This window comes from Hypanus sabinus, chromosome 22, assembly GCF_030144855.1.
Source record: "Hypanus sabinus isolate sHypSab1 chromosome 22, sHypSab1.hap1, whole genome shotgun sequence".
Lineage (NCBI taxonomy): Eukaryota > Metazoa > Chordata > Chondrichthyes > Myliobatiformes > Dasyatidae > Hypanus > Hypanus sabinus.
Genome location: NC_082727.1, coordinates 61,932,526 through 61,954,562, shown reverse-complemented (window position 1 = coordinate 61,954,562; position 22,037 = coordinate 61,932,526). Strand labels below are relative to the sequence as shown.

The following is a 22,037-nucleotide window of genomic DNA, read 5'->3' as shown; positions in this document are numbered from 1 at the left end:
TATATTGTGGTAAATATCATCGATACATGAGTATGTGGCAACTGGATGAGATAATACTGGGAAGAAAATGAATGAGGAAAATATAGGTATGTAAATAGTACAGGCACTACGTCATGAGAGAGGGCAACAGACAGGTCTGGATAGATCCCTGCCAGATAAAAAGCCACTGATAAAAAAAATAATCTTTCACTCAAGATTAAAATTCACCATCTGCAAAGAAACTACGTGGCCCCACCATAACTATGAGAGGCTGCAACAGAAATCAGAGAGCTTGTGTGAGTAACTGTACAAAAACAGAAGTAAAGAAAGGTTAAATAAATGTAAATGTCCATCAGCAATAACAGCAATCAAAGATAAAAGATTCAGTGAAAAGATGTACACGCTTATATGCATAAATCAAATCTGCTAGTCAGATGGAAGAATAGAACAAATGGAAAGAAAGAAAATAAGCAAAAGGATTGTGACAACAAAAAGTGGGTGTAAGAAGATTCCTGGGACATGCTGCTTGATTGTCACAATGCAGGTAACATCACATGAATGTTATGTCAAAATGCATCACATCTCTTACTCCAAATTTTAATTGTACATACCAATGTCGTATGCTAAAAAATCAGCAGAAAAACATTTTGCTCCATTACTCAGAGACGTGTCATTGTGTGTGTTCCCTCCAAAAATAAGCATCACTCCGCTGATGATGACAGCCGAATGTAGGTAACGGGCAAATCCACTTTCCTTTAGGATAGTCCTAGGTTATTTGCAGAAACAAAAGTACAAGGTATTATACATACCACACACAGAAAATACAAAATCAATAGGAGAAATTCAGATTTGATTCATGAGATTCAATAATTTATTTATTTATTTGTCTAGGACAGAGGTCGGCAGCCTGCAGCTCCGGAGCCACATGCAGCTCTTTCATCTCTGTGATGCGGCTCCCCGTGGTTTGTTAGCTTTTGAAATGTAATTCGAAATTTGAAGATTATGGTGACCTTGTACAATCTAAAAACTTCGTGGAGACCCCATTTCCTGGCACTTCCGAACCGGCTCACAATTAGCCACCATTCCGGCTAAGGGAGATAGCCTACGGGGGTTTGTGAGTACGTGTCTTTTGGAGCATCCGCGCCCACGGGGACGGGTTGAGGGAGGCTTTAAAACAAGGCTGTTTAGTTCGAATAAAGTTACCTTTGACTGCAGTGTCTTTATTTTAGCGCTGTGTGTAGCACACCGCTACAACGTGTTTTCTATCGCTATTAATATACATCACCACTGCCAATGCCTGACACCCGCCAGTGCGCACTTTCTTTTAATTCTTCGATCCAAGGTAGGCTAACTATGGAGTAACCTTCAACCCAACGTCTTTTTTTCGGAGTTCAAAATGTTTTTGTTGCATGCAGAAATGTAATTTCGTTTTCTCTGCAGGAGTTCATCAATTTCATAAATGCAACACATTATAGTTTGTTTATACATAGCATAAAGGCAAAAAAACCCGTTGTATGCAGTGTTATTTCATTTTAAATGTCAAACGGGTTTTGTGGCTCCCAGTGTTTTCTTTTCTGTGGGAAATGGGTCCATATTGGCTCTTTCAGTGGTAAACGTTGCCGACCCCTGGTCTAGGAATACAGCATGGAGTAGGCCTTAATGGTTCTTTAAGCCATGCCACCACAGCAACCCTCAACAAACTAAATCAACGCTAACCTAATCACGGAACAATTTACAATGACCACTTCACCTACCCGTTATATCTTTGGACGAAATAGGAGGACACAGGAAAACCTTGGATGTTTGGTGTTTTTCACACCATTGACTATAAACTCTATAGACCGTTATGCGTGAAAATCCCAGCATGTCAGCAGTTTGTGAGATACTCAAACCACCACATCTGGTACCAACAATCATATCTTAGTCAAAGTCACTTAGATCAGATTTCTTCCCTACTCTGAACAATAATTGAACCTCTTGTCCATGTCTGCATGCTTTAATGCATTAAGTTGCTGCCACATTAATGGTCAATCAGATCCTTGCATTAATGAGCAGATGTACAGGTATACCTCAGTGTAGTTAGGTAGATAATTTTAAAACAAAACACCCAAAATTCTGGAGGAACTCAACAGGTAGGCAGCATCCATGGAATTAAACAAACAGTTTAAGTTTTGGGTCAAGAGCCTTCTTCGGAACTCGAAAGGAAGGGGGAAGACTCTAAAATGAAATGGTGGGAGGAGCGGAAGGAGGATAGCTAGAAGGTGAAAGGTGAAGTCAGGTGGGTAGGAAAGGTAAAGGGCTTGGAGAGGAAGGAATCTGATAGGAGAGGAGAGTGGACCATAGGAGAAAGGGAAGGTGGAGGGACACCAGGGGCAGGTGATAGGCAGGTGAGGCGAGGAAAGAGACTAGAGAGGAAAATAGAAGAGGAGGAGAGGGGGAGGAAGAATGTTCCTTACAGCAGAAGTTGCCATAATCTGAGGGGTCTGAAGTAATGACCTAATCTGACATTTCAGAACAGCACAGATTGAATGTTGAAAATTCGGTTCTTTCGAATCTCATGTTCGTAACGTTACCTTTAAATTGAGTTGTACCTTTAGAACACAAATGTATTGTCCATGAGTTCAGATGGTGCTCATCAGTTTGAACAACAGCTAAAAATGGAGTTTACATTATTGGAAAGATGATAGAGATGCCTTCTAACTAAAGAAAATAAACCTGTATAACATAAGCATAAGGAGTATGTTCCTTTTGAAATACATGTAAGTACCGGAAATTTTTAAAAAATATGCTAGTCCAGAAAGAAAATTCACTCTCACTAAAACATATCAATATCATGTTTGTCAATGTGCCTGGAGGACTGACAGTTGCAAAATAGAGAACAAGATTAATCAGTTAAATGAAGGAATGTATTTGTCTCTGTGGTGAATGCAATGGACCACTGCAGTTGGCTGCCATCTGGAAGGAAACTTAATTTTACAGACCACTGTTATGTGCATCCACAAACTGAAACTGTATATTAACCATTTTTCTTTGTTTGCAATGTACAATTGTGTGATAATTTTTGTAAACGGTTGACAAACATCAGATCAAATAATTTATTTAACATTAGTCACTTGGAAATGAAGAACGAGTTCCTTCTAGGAGAAAATCTGTTCCTTGAGGACCCTTAAAATGACGATACAAGCTGGGCTCACTAAACAAAATGAGTAGTGATTGGACACATCAATCTTAAAATGCCTATTGTCCCAACAGGGAATGATTTTTTTAATGCAATATGAGTCTTCAAGAAAACAAATCAAGGCACAATATATAATATTATCTTGGTCACTTAATGGAAAATAACATCAGTAAGTAATGCAGCAAGATGTATGACATTATTAAATTCAGAAAAGGTCACTAATTATCTTGCATATCTCAGTAATTTAGCTTGTACAGCACAATACTAGAAACGGAAATGCATCTAGTTCCAACTGTCAGCATGTTTTCTATTTAGTTTTCTTAGAGATATAGCACATTTACAGGCCCTTCTGGCTCAATGAGCCCAAGCTGCCTGAACACACCCATGTGAACAATTATCCTACTAACCATTTGGATATCTTTGGATATGATGTGAAACTGGTGCACCTGGAGTCATGCGGTGCCTGTGCCTGGGAGTCATGACTCCCTGTGGTCATGGAGAAAATGTAATATTCCTTATACAAGTGGCAGTATTGAACCCGGCTTGCAGGTGCTATGATAGTGTTACACTAACTGCTTCCATAACTTCTCAATTTTTCCAGCACATTGTAGAATAGTCTTCACTGGTTAATTGTGTCGATGAGATTAACTAGCATATACTCAGTGGAACTGCAAAGTGCTCAAATAAATACTCTGTGCCAAGGAAAAGGTATGCTTGTGAGAGATTTTTTGTTCATCTCTAATGCCCATGGATTTCCAACAATATCTGATACAATTATGATAGGAAGATTTTAAATAAGCTCCACCTCTTCCCAATTATTTCCTTTTATATCTCCAAAAGAGCAAAGTCCCAGTGAGAGTAATTACTCTAGTACTTATCCAAGTTTTAAACAACACACTCAAGTTAATAATTTAATACAACATACTTGTAAAACTAGACATTGTTGTAATAATCTTTGAAGGAATTTTATTTATATTCACACATTCTACTGACAGTAAGGGGTCATGTTCTTCTGCAACTTGCTGTCAACAATGCCAAACTATTACATTAGTGGGACTCAAAATGAAAGTTTTACATCAAAATAAACATTCATTTATAACACTTAAAATGAGCTACACCTATAACTACTTATGGCCCAGGGGAAATATTAAATTGAACGAAGAAAATGCTAGCTGAGATACATCATTAACTCCAAACATCAACTGTAAAAACAATGCAAGTGCTAAGGGCAAGTGTGGCAGACAAAAGTTAGGCAGGGAGGGAGAAAAGGGGGGTGAGTGAAGAAAAGGGGTGGGATAACAGAGGAAGGGGAAGGCAAACAAAGGGCTGGGGAAAGCAGAGGACAATATGTGTAACCCCTGCTGAAAAAGCATGGAAAATGGAGCCTAATTATGTCCCCACATCTTAAGGTCTAAAACCACAGTAGCGTAGTGGCTAATGCAACACTTTACAATGCAAACAACAAGATTAATTCCTGCCACGGTCTGAAAGGAGCTTGTGCATTCTCCCCATAACCCCATGGGTTTCCTCCGGATGCTCCAATTTCTTCCCATATTCCAAAGGAGTGCAGGCTACGATTGGTGAATTGGAGGCATGTTACGTTGGCACCAGAAACACGGCAGCACTTGCAGAATGCCCCGCACAATTCTCTTTGATTTGATTTGACTCAAGTGATGTATTTAACCATATGTTTCAATATACAATGCAATAAAGCTAATCTTAATCTTCAATTGTCAAAGGATACCAATAAAGAGACTTCTTTGCACTTCACACCAGGCCAACTGAAGAACTATCCGTAGGTTATGGAACTACAAATGCTCATTCCGGCATTTATTAAAATGAGAATAAAACTTCCAGGTACAGCATTCCAAACATCACTATTTTCCAAACAATGAACTTCTTTCTTTAATTCTCCTATAATCCTTCTAGCACTTGTTGTAAATTTGTTATAAACCAGCGTGTGGTGAAAACTGCCCAGCGGATTATCAGCACCCAATTGCCACCATTGAGAACATCTTCCATATGGGCAGGGCAAAAAGCATTAATATGGGCAGGGTAAAATGCATCTCACCCTAACCATGGACTCCCATCCAGTAGGTGCTACAGGAGCCTCCGCTCCCGCACCAGCAGGCACAGGAAGAGCTTCTTCCCTGAGGCTGTGACCCTGCTGAACCTCACATCACAGCGCTAAGGAGTATTGCACCCATATTGTACTATCTCAGTACTTTTATATTAGTGTGCTATAACAGTTACTTTTTATTCACAGTTATTTTGTAAATAACACTATTCTTTGCATTTCTGGTTAGATGCTACTGCATTTCATTTGGCTTTGTATCTGTACTCGGCACAATGACAATAAAGTTGAATCTAATCTATCTAATCTAATCTAATCTAATATACACATGTTCCGACCTCTCTGACCTCCACGACACAGAGCATGCTCTCTTCTCAGTGCTGCCCTCAGGAAGGTGGTACAGGAGCTTCAGGGCTCACACCACCTGGTTCAGGGATGGCTACTACCCCTGAACCATCAGGGTCTTGAACCAGAAGGATTAACTTCACTCATTCCATCACTGAACTGTTCCCACAACCTATAGACTCATTTTCAAGGATTTTTCATCTAATGTTCTCAATATTTATTGCTTTATTCCCCTTTTGCATTTGCACAGTTCGTTATCTTTTAGTTGTTTGTCCATCTTGTTGGGTGCAGTCTTTCATTGATTTTATTGTGTTTCTTGGATTTACTGTATATGCCCACAAGGAAATGAATCTCAGGGTTGTACATGGTGACATATATGTACTTTGTTAATAAATTTGCTTTGAACTTGAACTTTGACAGCTGTGAGTTTTCCTATTCATCTTCTGAGCTTATTATTTTATATATTCTGATTAAAGCTCTCCTCAGTCTTTCATTTCCAAAATGAGTCCCAGCCAAGACAACCTCGTGTTATAAGCAGCATTCTCCAGACCTGGCAACATCCTGGTATCTACTCTGCATCACTTAAGTGTTATCACATTCTTCCCTTAACACAATAACCAGAACTGTACATAGTACTCGAGTTGCAGAAAATCAGTTCTTTCAGATTTTTCGAGTAAGACCATAAGACATAACAGCAGAAGTAGGCCACTTGGCCATCGAGTCTGCTCCGCTACTTCATCATGGCTAATTTATTACCCCCTCTCAACCCGATTCTCCAATTCTCCTTTGACACCATGGTTAACCAAGAACTTATCAATCTCTGCTTTAAATATACTCAGCAAGGCCTTCTCGAGAACATCGTTAGTTTTATTATATTCAAGTTGTACAGGAATTCTAGACTTTCAGTAATACACCTTAGTTCCTTTTAATCCATTTTATATTTTCCTAAAGCATGATGGGGAAACTATTTTCACCCAAGTCTATGCCAACTCTCACAGCATTTCCATCAGTCCATACTTCACTGTACAAAGTTACAAAGTTCAAAGTAAATTTATTCCCAAAGTATGTATATGTCACCAAATACTATAGAGATTCATTTTTTGCAAGGATTCACAGTAGAACAAGAAAACACAATAGAATCAATGTAAAACTATACACAAAGACCAACACACAACAATGTGCAAAAACAAAAATCATAAATAATAACAGCAATAGTAAACAAACAAATAAATAAATACTGAGAACATGAGCTGTAGAATCCTTGAAAGTGAGTCCATTGTTTGTTAAATCACTTCAGAGTAGAGGTGAGTGAAGTTATCCACGCAAGTTCAGGAGCTTGATCGTTGAGGGATGATAACTGCTCTTGAACTTTGGTGATGAGGCTCCTGTGCCTCCTTCGCAATGGCAGCAGTAAGAAGAGAATGGCCTGGATGGTAGGCGTCCTTGATGATAGATGCTGTTTTCTGTTGTCGCCTGTTCCCTCACACCTGCCAGCTCAAACCAACAAACACAGCTCTCTCATTATTCCTATCATCCAAAAAAACAAAATTACAATAGCCAATTAATCTACCAACTTATTCAAATCAAACTCACAATGGGCCTTTTTCCAAATTTAAATGTATTCAGAAAAATCACAGGAATTCTATTATTTTAACATACTTATCAGCAGGATCAGGCAGATAAACAAATAGAGAATTAAAAAGTGGGATATTTTCCAGGATGGAAAACAGTAGCATGGATATTGGGTGCAAGTTGAATAGGGAGTTAACATTGGCATGTGGCAAAGGTAATGTCGCAGTAGTTATGGGGGATTTCAACATGCAGGTGAACTGGGAGAATCAGGTTGGTGCTGGACCACAGGATAGTGAGTTTGTTGAGTGCCTACGGGATGCATTCTTGGAACAGCTTGTACGAGAGCCGACCAGGGACAAGACTATTCTGGATTTAGTGTTATGTAATGAACAGGATTTGATAAGCGATCTTGCAGTAAAGGAGCCTTTAGGAGGAAGTGATCACAATATGATAAGCTTTTATCTGCAATTTGAGAAGGATAAGGGCAGCTCGGAGGTGTCAGTGTTGCAGATGAACAGGGGAAACTACAGAGCCATGAGGGAGGAGCTGGCCAAAGTTGACTGGACGGATAGCCTAGCAGAAAAGACAGTGGAACAGCAATGGCAGGTATTCTTGGGAATAATGCACAAGGTGCAAAATCAGTTCATCCCCCAGAGAAGGATTCAAAGGGGGGAAAGGGGCCACAGTGGTTGACAAAGGAAGTCAGAGATTGCATAGCATTTAAAAAAAGGAAATATGACAGAGCTAAGGTGAGTGGGAGGACAGATGATAGGGAAGTTCTTAAGGAACAACAGAACTTAACTAAAAAGACAATACAGGGAGAAAAAGTGAGGTACGAACGCAAGCTAGCCAGGAATATAAAGGAAGATAGGAAAAGCTTTTTTTAGGTATGTGAAGAGAAAGAAGATAGTTAAGAACAATGTCGGGCCCTTGAAGAATGAATTGGGTGAAATTATTATGGGAAACAGAGAAATGGCAGAAGAATTTAATGAGTACTTTAGATCTGTTTTCACTAAGGAAGACACAAGCAATCTCCCAGATGCATGGATGGGCCAAGACATAGGGTAACAGAGGAAATGAAACAGATTGACTTTCGGAAGGAAACGGTGATGAGAAGACTGATGGGACTGAAGGCTGACAAATCCCCAGGTCCAGATGGTCTGCATCCTAGGGTACTAAAGGAGGTGGCCCTGGAAATTGCGGATGCATTGGTAATCATTTTCCAATGTCCCTTAGATTCAGGATCAGTTCCTGAGGATTGGAGAATGGCTAATGTTATCCCACTTTTTCAGAAAGGAGGGAGGGAGAAAACAGAGAACTGTCAGCCTGACATCGATGGTGGAAAGATGCTAGAGTCCATTTTTAAGGATGAAATAGTGGCATATCTAGATAGCAGTGATAGGATTGGGCCGAGCCAGCATGGATTTACCAAGGGTAAATCATGCTTGACTAATCTGTTGGAGTTTTTCGAGGATGTAACCAGGAAGTTAGATGGCGGAGATCCAGTGGATGTAGTGTACCTCGATTCTCAGAAGGCATTTGATAAGGTCCCACATAGAAGATTGGTGGGTAAAATCAAAGCTCACAGCATCGGGGGGAAGGCATTGACATGGATAGAAAACTGGTTGGCAGATAGAAAGCAAAGGGTAGCGGTGAATGGGTGTTTCTCGGAATGGCAGGTGATGACGAGTGGGGCGCCACAGGGCTCGGTATTGGGACCACAGCTGTTTACCATTTACGTTAACCATTTGGATGAAGGCATAGAAAATAACATCAGCATATTTGCTGATGATACTAAGCTGGGTGGCAGTGTGACATGTGATGAGGATGTTAGGAGAATTGGATTGACTTGGATAGGCTGGGTGAGTGGGCAGATAATTGGCAGATGGCGTTTAATGTGAATAAGTGTGAGGTTATCCACTTTGGGAGTAAGAACAGGAAGGCAGATTATTATCTGAACGGTGTAGAGTTGGGTAAGGGAGAAATACAAAGAGATCTCGGATTCTTTGTTCACTGTCACTAGGAGTCACTGAAGGTGAATGAGCAAGTGCAGCAGGCAGGGAAGAAGGCTAATGGAATGTTGGCCTTTATTACAAAGGGAATTGAGTACAAGAGCAAGGAAATCCTCTTGCATTTGTACAGAGCGCTGGTGAGACCACACCTGGAGTACTGTGTACAGTTTTGGTCTCCAGGGTTAAGGAAGGACATCCTGGCTGTAGAGGAAGTGCAGCATAGATTCACGAGGTTAATTCCTGGGATGTCTGGACTGTCTTACGCAGAGAGGTTAGAGAGACTGGGCTTGTACATGCTGGAATTAAGGAGATTGAGAGGGGACTGATTGAAACACATAAGATTATTAAGGGATTGGACAAGATAGAGGCAGGAAATATGTTCCAGATGCTGGGAGAGTCCAGTACCAGAGGGCAAGGTTTGAGAATAAGGGGTAGGTCATTTAGGACAGAGTTAAGGAAAAACTTCTTCTCCCAGAGAGTTGTGGAGGTGTGGAATGCACTGCCTCGGAAGGTAGTGGAGGCCAATTCTCTGGATGCTTTCAAGAAGGAGCCAGATAGGTATCTTGTGGATAGGGGAATCAAGGGATATGGGGACAAGGCAGGAACCAGGTATTGATAGTAATTGATCAGCCATGATCTCAAAATGGTGGTGCAGGCTCGAAGGGCCGAATGGTCTATTTCTGCACCTATTGTCTATTATCTATTGTTTATTGATACATTAACCATACTTGTAGTTTTTGAAGCAGACTATCGTTCTTATTGTACATCTGAGAAAACTCTCAAACTACTTAAATAAAACCAGCTTTAATATCTGTGGGCAAAAAACTTAACTAAAAGCAGCTTCTTACTGAAAAATGCCTAAAATGTTTCAATAAGCAATGTATTTTCTATTTTTTCCTCTGGCATAGCAAGGTACAGAGAACAAAGTGAAATAGCTGTTTCAGTTCCATTAAAATCCCCAACACAATTTAATTACTTCAATTTCAAGTCAATTACACAGAATGTTTCTGCAATCAAAATGAACACAACAGGAGCATACCCATTCCACTTACCAGGTGCGGCTGTTTACAGTGTATCTGTAGAGGTCATCCACCAAGCCATACTCGTTGCTTCTAAATGCTTTGTATCCTCCATGTACATAAATTGACTTTGTAGCTGCACTGTACACACTGCTGTGTCCATATCCACCCTGAACTATTGCACCTTTCGTCTCAGTCACTAACCATGTGTTGGTCTCTGCACAGGAAGCAAAATGAACTTTAGAAGATCATCAAACTTCGTGTTTTCCAGAGTGTTCTATACACAAAAATATAATATGCTACTAAGCATAAATCTGTTTCTGTATAATGTTTTAAGGATGACTCCTTCCCAATGATTACCAGTGAGTTCCTAGCCACAGGTCATAAATCACTACACCACAGATACAGGCTCTTTGGCTATCTAATACATGTTGGTCTGACTTCCTGCCTAATCCCATCTACCTACACCCAGACCATAGCCCTCCATACCTCTCTCAGGCAAATGAACCTGCAGCTACCATTTCTGCTCATGTTAATACCAAAATTAGAATGACTTTTTAAACTTTAATTTATATTAAACTCTCATTCCAAGTTATGGGTAACTCTGGGTAATTTCTAAAGTAACTGTATGTTCGGCACAGCATTGTGGGCTGAAGGTCCTGTATTGTGCTGTAGGTTTTCTATGGTTCTTTGTCTATGTTACTTAACAGAATAAATATGAACCCCAATGATCTCTTTTAACAAAATAAAGTACAAATATAATACCCTAATCATAAATAAAGGATACATTACACATTTCTAAGGCAATCTGGTCTATTTCAATTTTCTTTAAAGTTTTTCTTTTTTTTACAGGAATGCATTAGTATGAGTAAGACACAACAATGTATAATTCTAAACAGAATACAAGCATCAGCCTAAATGTAAACAGAATACTTTGAATCAGAAAACAATAATTAAGTTCCACTAATTCATGTAGCTGTTTAACTGGAAATTAAACCTATCCTCCTAAATCATAAATACAATTGGAAAAAACACTAGATATTTCTGTAGAATAAAACCAATGCACAATAAATAAAAGTAATGATTTTACGTTAATAAAATGTGCTAAAAAATCTGTGTTCCATCAATCAAAGCACACTAACAGAATCCACAGTTTCAAATATTAGTAAAGTAGCTAATCTGCATAATTTACAAACGTTCCGGTTTGGTCATGTACAGAAACATACTATAAAGCAGGTCAGAAAATGCAGAACAAAATATACAGTAACAATTTAAGAAGTTGACAAGGAAACAGTTCAACTCACAGTCCAATATCTGAGGTTCAAAAATGAACAGCAGACAATTACACCAAATAGATTTCCCTCATCCTAGATCAGATCTAACAATGTTATTACCCAATTCAGACAACTAGTTTCATTTATGGATGAAGAATTCAAACAGGGAACAATTCATCTGGGTAATATCAGTCCTTTCACTGTGCTTCAGACATCAGACTCCAATACCTTTAGGTTGATGAGTATGTTTTATAGTGTTGCGTGATTTAGGTTAACTTCTTATTTTCAAGAACTAAATTAAGTGACTGTAATCAATATTAAACTGAAATGCAACTACTTCCTTATAGCTGGTTTGTACTGGAGTTAGGCATATGATGTTGGATATACAAGTTTACTGGCCACCCCAGGTTCTGAAAGTAGCAGCGGTAGAGATTGCAGAGGCATTAGTAATGATCTTTCAAACATGGTGCCAGAGGATTGGAAAATTGCAAATGTCACTCCACTCTTTAAGAAAGGAGGAAGGCAGCAGAAAGTAATTTATAGACCAGTCAGCCTGACCTCAGTGGTTGGGAAGATGTTGGAGTCGATTGTTAAGGATGAGCTTATAGAGTACTTAGTGATACAGCATAAGATAAGACAAAACCAGCATGGCTTCGTTAAGGGAAAATTTTGCCTGATGAACCTGTTGGAATTCTTTGAGAAGATTACACGTAGGATAGACAAAGGGGGTTTGCAGTGGATGTTGTATATTTGGACTTTCAGAAGGCCATTGACAAGGGACCATACATGAGGCTGTTTACCAAGTTAATAGCACAGTTAGAGCATTGGCTGATTGCTAGGAGGCAGCAAATGGTAAGAAAAGGATCCGTTTCTGGTTGGTTGTCAGTGACTAGTGGTGTTCAGCAGGGGTCGGTTTTGGGACTGCTTCTTTCTATGCTGTATATCAATGATTTAGTTGTTGGAATAGAAGTCTTTGTTGCCAAGTTTGCAGACGATATGAAGATTAGTGGATTGAGAGGTAACGTTGAGGGAACAAGTAGGATGCAGAAGGACAGACTGAATAAGAGAATGGGCAAGAAAGTGGCAAATAAAATACAATGTTGAAAAATGCATGGTAGTAGAAATAAATATGTTCTATTCTCTAAACAGGGAGAAAATCCAAAAATCAGATATGCAAGGGAACTTGGGAGTCCTTGTGCAGAACACCCTAAAGGTTAACATACAGGTTGAGTCTGTGGTAAGGGAGGCAAATGCAATATTTAGCATTTGTTAGAGTGATTTTTGGGTTTAGGTCATTTACATTTAGAACATAGAATAGTACAGCACAGTACAGGCCCTTCGGCCCACAATGTTGTGCTGACCCATAAACCCTGCCTCGCATATAAGCCCTTACCTTAAATTCCTCCATATACCTGTCTAGTAGTCTCTTAAATTTCAATAGTGTATCTGCCTCCACTACTAACTCAGACAGTGCATTCCACGCACCAATCACTCTCTGTGTAAAAAACCTTCCTCTAATATCCTCTAATATTGTGTGCAGTTTTGGTCACCGAATTTCAGGAAGGATATTAATAAAGGTTGAAAGAGTACAGAGAAGGTTTACAAGGATGTTGTCAGGACTTGAGAAACTGAGTAACAGACAAAGGTTGAATAGGTTAGGACTTTATTCCCTGGAGCATAGAAGAATGAGGGGAGACTTGATACAGGTATATAAAATTATGATGGGTACAGATGGAGTGAATGCAAGCAGGCTTTTTCCACTGAGGCTAGGGGAGAAAAGAACCAGAGGACATGGGTTAAGGGTGAAGGGGGAAAAGTTTAAAGGGAACATTAGGGGGGCTTCTTCACACAGAGAGTGGTGGGAGTGTGGAATGAGCTGCCAGATGAAGTGGTAAATGCAGGCTCACTTTTAAGATTTAAGAAAAACTTGGACAGGTACCTGGATAAGAGGTGTACGGAGGAATATGGGCCAGGTGCAGGTCAGTGGGTCTAGGCAGAAAAAAGATTCAGCACAGCCAAGAAGGGCAAAAAGTTCTGCTTCTGTGCTGTAATGTTCTATGGCTCTATGGTTCTATCCCCCTTGAACTTCCCACCCCTCATCTTAAAGCCATGTCCTCTTGTATTGAGTATTGGTGCCCTGGGGAACAGGCACTGGCTGTCCACTCTATACATTTTCGCAAATGGCTTTGGCTACCACTCTTCTATTCCTTGATAATGTATTGTGGATTCAGTTTGGGACAAAGCATTCCTACAAGCTGTGGATCCCAGTCCAAACGCTGCTGGCGTCTGTGGGATGGAGGCGAATCAAAAGATGTAAAGTTAGTTTGTAGCTTCAAAAGAAAGCATTGTCTATACTTCGTAATAATGGAATTGTCCTTTGTGTTTAACAAATAATTAACAAGCCCCACTTTGAACCAGCAGACCTTTTCTCAGAAAGCATCTCCATATGATGCCTGCTGTACCTTGTTTTTCTGAATAAATAAGCTGTTTTGTATCTACAAGTAACTCTCTCCAGCAATTTCATTCGCACAGCAAAAGCATTCATTTCAAGACCAGAATCAGAATCAGGTTTATTATCCCCAGCATGTGATGTGAAATTTGTTAACTTAGCAGCAGCAGTTCAATGAAATACATAACATAGAAGAGAAAAAAATAATAAATAAAACAAAAATAATAATAATAAATCAATCAATTACAGTATACATATATTGAATAGATTTTAAAAAGTGCAAAAAACAGAAATACTGTATATTAAAAGAAGTAAGGTAGTGTCCAATGGTTCAAAGTCCATTTAGGAATCAGATGGCAGAGGGGAAGAAGCTGTTCCTAAATCGCTGAGGGATTGCCTTCAGGCTTCTGTACCTCCTACCTGATGGTAACGTCTAGAATACAAGAACAGGGATGTGATGCTGAGGTTTTACAAGGCACTGATGAGGCCTTACCTTGAGTATTGTGAACAGTTTTGGGCCCCTCATCTTAGAAAAGATGTGCTGGTATTGCAGAGGGTTCACAAGGATGATTCTGGGAATGAAAGGATTATTATTGATAGCTCAGGGACTGTACTTGCTGGAATTTAGAAGGACGAGGGGGGATCTCATTGAATCCTTTTGAATGTTGAAAGGCCTAGACAGAGTAGACGTGGAAAGGAGTTTCCCATGGTGGGAGAGTCTAGGACAAAAAGGCACAGCCTCAGGATAGAGGGGCATCCATTTAAAACAGAGCTTTCTTTAGTCAGAGGGTGGTGAATTTGTGAAATTTATTACCACAGGCAGCCGTGGAGGCCAGGTCATTGGGCGTATTTAATGCAGAGCTTGATAGGTTCTTGATTAGACACATCAAAGGTTACGGGGAGTGAGGCTGAGGAGGGGAGAAAAGGATCAGTCATGATTGAATGGCAGAGAAGACTCGATGGACCAAATGGCCTAATTCTGCTCCTTTGTCTTATGGTCGAAAGAAATTTATGAACTTCCTCATCTGGATGATAAAGCACATATATATTGCATAACTAAAATTCTGTTACGCTGAAGATGCAATTCAACTTGCTAAAATTACTCAGCCTGCTTCCAATCAAGCTACTTCACCTTCACAAATTCTTGTCAAAAAGTTTTAAGTATAATTTTCAAAGATTTTAATGCAGGTCAATAAATTTCCAGCTTTCATGACCGGATCTGTCAGACTCATGGATTGCCAACAGTGTTCTACAAATGTACTAGTGATGCTTTTATCAACAGATTTTATTTTATCCATAATTTTGTATGTAAATGCTCTTATTGCTTGGAATGACATTGTACCTGATGATCTATCCATTGGCATAAATGGAAAGGACAGAGAAAGCAAGCATCTGGGGAATTTGCACATATCATGAAAGCCCTTTGCAAGAATTAACAGAATTAACTTAAGACTAAAAAAAATTAAACATGTCATTTAATAGTGCTTCTTTGTATAATGAGCTAAAATTATAGAGGTCAAACAGAACATGAATTGCAATAAATATGCTTTAGTTAGGTCTGTCATTGGATTCTTTAGACAGCCTTTTAATTTCTATTCTTCATTTTAAGTACCCATGAGACTGTTCTGCTTAATATGAGAAAATCAAAGCACGTACAAATTACTTACTTATATTGTATTCTTGAATACTGTTTATATAACCATAAAGTGCAGAATATCCAAAAATAATGATCATGATGACATCCCCACTATCCATTTCAATAATGTGTGCTGAATGTCCTTCCAAATCATACTGTTGGCCATGAGCTAGAACTGTTGGTGTTCTTCTTGTCCATGACAGAGTAGGAATGTTGAAGACCCATAGCTCATTTGTAATATTTCCATTATCCATATCAATTTTCCCACCATACATATAAATATCATCCTAGAAGGAAGAAATGACACAAATTAATGGGAATACCAGTAAACCTTGTCTAGGTGTGACTACTTTGTAAAGAGTAAGATAGACAAATCACAAGAGGACATTTAAATCATTGACAAACAAGAGAAGTATATGCTGCCATGTTCATTTGATTGACTGTAAAAGAACAAAATCAGTGCAGCCACTGACTGAAAATAATGAACTGCCTTCATACAAACACAAACATGAGAAAACTTGCAGATGCTGGAGATCCAAAGCAACACACACAAAATGCTGGAGAACTCAGCAGGACATGCAGCATCTATGGAAAAGAGTCAACATTTTGGGCTGAGACCCTTCATCAGGACTGGACTGACGAACGTCAACTGTTTATTCTTTCCCATAGATGCTACCTGATCTGCTGAGTTCCTCTACCATTTTGTATGTTATTTAAATCATTGACTTCAACCTCTTTCCAAACCTTGTTTAAATTGCTTTAACCTTAATTTGCCACATCTGAAGAATGAACCAAAAGCCAAAACTAAAAGAATACATCAGATTAATGGTTTTTGTCTCCAATCCAAAGAAAATATAATCAAAGAATGGCTTTTTATTATGTTGTATATGTGTTATATCACATTAAATATTCTGTAATTTTACATTTATTTGAAGTAGAGATTTTTATAAAATGGTATTCAAGTTGAAGTTTAAGCAACAGTATGCATCATTTCCAATCAGAAGACAAACATACTATATGGTCTCCAAGTTCTTATTCAAGTTCACAGGTTTTATGCTCTACACAGCAACTTGCAATCTCAAAGTTCACCAAATTCAACCAGGCAAGACAGCCATCTGAGAGTTCTGCCTCATGCAGCACAACCAGAGATTAATTTCCTGTGCTCGGGAGACTGTCCTTACATTATAGCATCACCGGCAACTCCATATCATTGTGTGGATGGTTGCATTTGTAATAATACAGTATTCTACCTAATATGTTACTTATTTAGTGCATAAACAATTTCATAAAAGGCAAAAAAAAGCAGAGTACATAAGGTAAACTTTCAGTTTTAAAGAGAATAATTATAACTTCAGCGAAAATACTGTCATATTGAAAGGTTATGTACTGTATATTACAAAGAAAGAATATGTAATATTTTACATACTGCAAGTCAGAGCCATCATCTTACGTGATGGGAAATCAACGTGCAAGTCATGTATCTAGCTCACTAAATATGGGAAACATCAGTGATCTGGTCACAATTTAGATGACAAGGACCAATTACAGAGACTTGGAGAGGTATGATACAAGAATTGGGAACAAACAATGAATTCAAGAATTTATTAAAAACCTGATAATAGGGGGAAATGTGATGCTTGCCAAGATATTTCAAATGAACTGTAATCACGGTGGTTGTCCATCATATTCGACAATAACAGGAAACCTGAACATGAAAGTTTTTAAAAGTGGAAAAGCCATGGACGTAGGGCTATTCCACTCACACAATCTCATAAGTCTGGGTCCAATGGTATGAGTAGTCATCACAACTCAGGTCTTCCTTCATTGCAGATGATGACCATGACGTCCTTTGTGTCTCATCATGCCCTTCACTTTCCATGGAGCGTTGCAAAACCGTCTTCCTGGCCATTGGACCTCACCGTAGAACTCATTCACCCAGTCCACCAGAGCAGTAGAACAGTTCCCCACTTCCAGGAAGACATGATAATTCTAATGGCACAATTGCTTGTTTGGGAGCATCATATCTAAGGTAGATTTTGTGTTCCCAGCATTATGCTCTGGAGGTGAAAATGAACAAAGAGCAGAAGCAATTTTCTCCCAGAAAATATGTGGGTATCGGAACACAAAGGAATTGGATAGGTAATAATCTACACTGTAAAGTTCTGAAGATGAAATTAGTTATGAAATCAATGAATTGGCTGATTTAGTATCTTTACTGAAGTTTATTTTTCACTATAGATCTAGTTGCTCTGACAACGATACAGAAGCTGAGACAATTAAAGAAAACTGCAGTACTTAGGTGGCATAATGGCACTGATATTAAGACTGCTGCCTCACACCTGCAGTGACCCACATTCAACTGCGATGTCCAATTCCTCCTTCATCCCAGAGATGTGCGAGTTAGTATAGTATAAGCAGCCTAATTTAAGCAGCAAGGCAGGAGAGGAAAAAAACTGAAATAGTACAAAAGATGATGAGCAGGTGCACAGTGGGCCAAAAGGCCCATTTCTGTGCTGTATGATTCTAAGTCCAAAACATCACAGAAGTGTGTCCAATCATATTTAATATGTTTCTCAAGGTAAAGCTCACAAATTCACAGGATAAACCATCTAACGACAACAGAACCAGACTCAATACAAGATGTCATTTCTATAAGGCAGGTGAAACTTGTTGCTTCCTATGTGTTTTCATGAGTATAGAATCAGAATCAGGTTTATTATCACCAGCATGTGACGTGAAATTTGTTAACTTGGCAGCAGCAGTTCAATGCAATACATAATCTAGCAGAGAGAGAAAAAAATAATAATAAATAAAATAAAACATAATAAATAAACAAGTAAATTAATTATGTATATTGAATAGATTTTTTTAATGTGCAAAAACAGAAATACTGTATATTTTAAAAAGTGAGATAGTTTCCAAAGCTTCAAAGTCCGTATAGGAATCAGATGGCAGAGGGGAAGAAACTGTTTCTGAATCGGTGAGTGTGTGCCTTCAGGCTTCTGTACCTCCTACCTGATGGTAACAGTGAGAAAAGGGCATGCCCTGGGTGCTGGAGGTCCTTAGTAACGGGCACTGCCTTTCTGAGACACCGTTCCCTAAAGATGTCCGGGGTACTTTGTAAGGTAGTGCCCAAGATGGAGCTGACTAGATTTACAACTTTCTGCAGTTGTACAGTAGCCCCTCCATACCAGACAGTGATTCAGCCAGTCAGAATGCTCTCCATGGTACAACTATAGAAGCTTTTGCGTGTATTTGTTGACATAGCAAATCTCTTCAAACTCCTAATAAAATATAGCCACTGTCTTGTCTTCTTTATGACTATATCTTAAAGATAATATAGAGTATAATCTTACTGAAGATCCCATACCCACAACCAACTACAGAAATCAAACAATAATCTTTTGATACCAACAGAAACATTATTGTCCCTTATACATTTGATGGTGATAATTAGCAACAAAAATATACCAATTCTTTTTACCAATACTTATGTTGAGTTACAGCATAAATAGCCAACCAATAGGTGTAGTGGCATCAACACCGGAGCTTGACTTAAATGGTTACAGGTTCAAATCCAGCACCCCCTTGCACACTTTCCATCCATGCTCAGTTGAACGTAGCCTTGTAAAAAACATTCAAGTGCTTAAGGAAGTGGCAAAAATGCTGCCAATGCACAGAAGGCACGAAAACAGACAACACACATGATGATTGCAACCTATTTCATGCTTGTTTTACATCAACCAAAGCAAGCCATTTCAGATTACATTCATTCAGTGTACTAGAAATCAGTAAATCGAAGCGAGAATAATGGTATTGGCGAAAATAAGCATTCCTCCATCAAAGTGTAAATTATTTAATCATGAAAGCTGATTCAGAAACAAACTACTGATGCTGGAAATCTGAAGTATAAGCAGAAAATGCCACAAACATTCTGCAGGTCAGACAGCAACTGTGGAGAGAAAAACCACCAACACTGAGATTAAAAATCTAATTCCAATTTACAGCATCAACTCTTGATTCAATTTTCACAAATGCTGCTTGAACTGCTAAGCGTTTCCAGCATTTTCAGTTTTATTTATAGCACAATGAGTTCCTAGAATCAGTATTCAAGATCAAACTACTGCAACAAACATTCCTCAGCTACACATCTTCTAATGAAACAACTGCATCATTATTGACAGGTACTTAATATTTGTCCTCACCTCAGCTTCTACCTTATATAAACCAAGAGCTGTCACAAGAATTCTATAATCAGAGAACTTTGCAAAGTTTCAATCAGACTGAAATATTGCAAAGTTTCTGTGATTATAGAAGCTTAAGCAAGGATGCCATTGTTACACTTAGGGGCAGTAATTAGCAATATTAACCCCCCCCCCCCCCCCACCGTTCCGGTCTGCTGGTGGCGCACTGAGATCAGCGCAGGCTCGAGCACGGAGGTTCCTGAGTTCGATCCAGTGACAGACCGCTCCCGTGCCGGGTTGATGTTGAGCTTGTAACTCAGCCTCGTTAAAAAAAAAACACTGCCACCTCCAGCTTAAATTCCCACACGGAATATTGTGGAGGATCAAATATCCAAACCCAGCACAGCCCCCACTTGTCCCATTTAACCTGTCTCAATGTCTCAGTGCGGTGGACTTTCGGACCCGGGGAATTCAGTGTGGTGGTCCTTAGGACCCAGCAGACCTCGGGAGCCGACGGAGGTCGGGACCCGCCACCTGCGGTGTTTCTGTTCCGTTGATGGGAAGCGATCGTGATTGAAAATAAAGTGGAAATAATAAAACGTTTGGAAAGAGGTGAAACACCATCGGTCATTGGAAAAACGTAAGGCTACAGTCGGTCAACGATCGGAACAATTTTAATGGAGGATGTGAAAGGCCCGGCCCCTATGAAAGCTACAGTTATTACTAAGCAACTCAGTGGTTTAATTATTGGAAGACACACGTTTCTTAAGTGTTTTACATGCCTAGAAAGGTAAAATATATAATATATACTAAGACAAATGTTTGACAACTGACACTAAATAATACTGGATGGACTTTTTCCGACTTACGTACAAATCCAACTTAAAGACGGACTCAGGAACAGAACTCGTTCGTAACCCGGGGACTGCCTGTACTTTCCCCAAGCAGCAAGGCCACTAACTCACCCCTCCACATTCCATACACTACTACTTTATTATTTCCTGTCAGTCACTTCATGTACAGACACTCCATGGCCTAGTGTCACTTTCTGGCCATACTATTTATCTATATAAGCTATCTTACAACCCAGATAAGTGTGTGGTGGTTTATTTTGGTAGGTCAACTATGATGGCAGAATATAGTATTAATGGTAAGACTCCTGGCAATGTGGAGGATCAGAGGCATCTTGGGGTCTGAGTCCATAGGACACTCAAAGCTGCTGCCCAGGTTGACTGTGTGGTTAAGAAGGCATACAGTGCATTGGCCTTCATCAATCATGGAATTGAGTTTAAGAGCTGAGAGGTAGTGTTCCAGCTTTATAGGACCTTGGTCAGACCCAACTTGGGAGTACTGCGCTCAGCTCTGGTCACCTCACACATGGAAACCACAGAAAGGGTGCAGAGGATGTTGCCTGGATTGGGGAGCATGCCTTATGAGAATAGGTTGAGTGAACTTGGCCTTTTCTCCTTGGAGCGATGGAGGATGAGAGGTGACCTGATAGAGGTGTATAAGATGATGAAAGGCATTGATCATGTGGATAGTCAGAGGCTTTTTCCCAGGGCTGAAATGGCTAACATGAGAGGGCACAGTTTTAAGGTACTTGGAAGTAGGTCCAGGGGAGATGTCAGGGTTAAGTTTTTTTTTATGCAGAGTGCTGAGTACATGGAATGGGCTGCCAGCAGCGGTGGTGAAGGCGGATACAATACGGTCTTTTAAGAGACTCCTGGATAGGTACATGGAGCTTAGAAAAACAGAGGGCTATGGGTAACCCCAAGTAATTTCTGAAGTACATGTTTGGCACAGCATTGTGGGTCAAAGGGCCTGTATTGTGCTGTAGGCTTTCTATGTTTCTACATATTTATTATGTTTTTAATACTGAGTTTTTTAGTCTTGTTCTGTTTTTATTATTATTCTGTTTCTTTGTCAGGAGCATCAGATCCAGAGTAACATTTACTTTGTTCTCTGGAAATGACATATAACAATCTTGAATCTTGAATCTGAAACATCCAGTAACTTATCTTCAAAACTTATAATTTGATGAGAACAAATTAGGGAATTTCACCACAGGATTCTTTTGTTTTTCCAATGAAAAACTTTGTGCTTGTGTAAGTTTAATTCTGAAAAATTAAAATACAGCATGGTTCAGGAGGATCTGCCAAGGATCAATTATAATCGCCAATTATCCATGAAATACTTCATTTACTTTGACCTGCTTCACAGGTTTAAACTATTTTTTGTTATACCAATTCTGAATGTCAATCCTGACATTTTACAAAGATACCAAATACCCATGACATAAAATCAGTATCGATATT

General features: G+C 39.3%; 1 protein-coding gene across 1 annotated transcript in view; it reads right to left on the bottom strand.

Moving 5' to 3' along the window:
• The window catches only part of atrnl1b (attractin-like 1b), a 1,024,737-nt gene that overhangs the window by 819,802 nt on the left and 182,898 nt on the right, over nt 1-22,037 (bottom strand). Inside the window, exons 8-10 of the mRNA XM_059947922.1 lie at nt 15,570-15,825; nt 10,213-10,396; nt 591-745 (exon numbers count right to left, since the gene is read on the bottom strand). Coding sequence (XP_059803905.1) covers nt 591-745; nt 10,213-10,396; nt 15,570-15,825 — 595 coding nt within the window. The remainder of the gene's footprint in view (nt 1-590; nt 746-10,212; nt 10,397-15,569; nt 15,826-22,037) is intronic.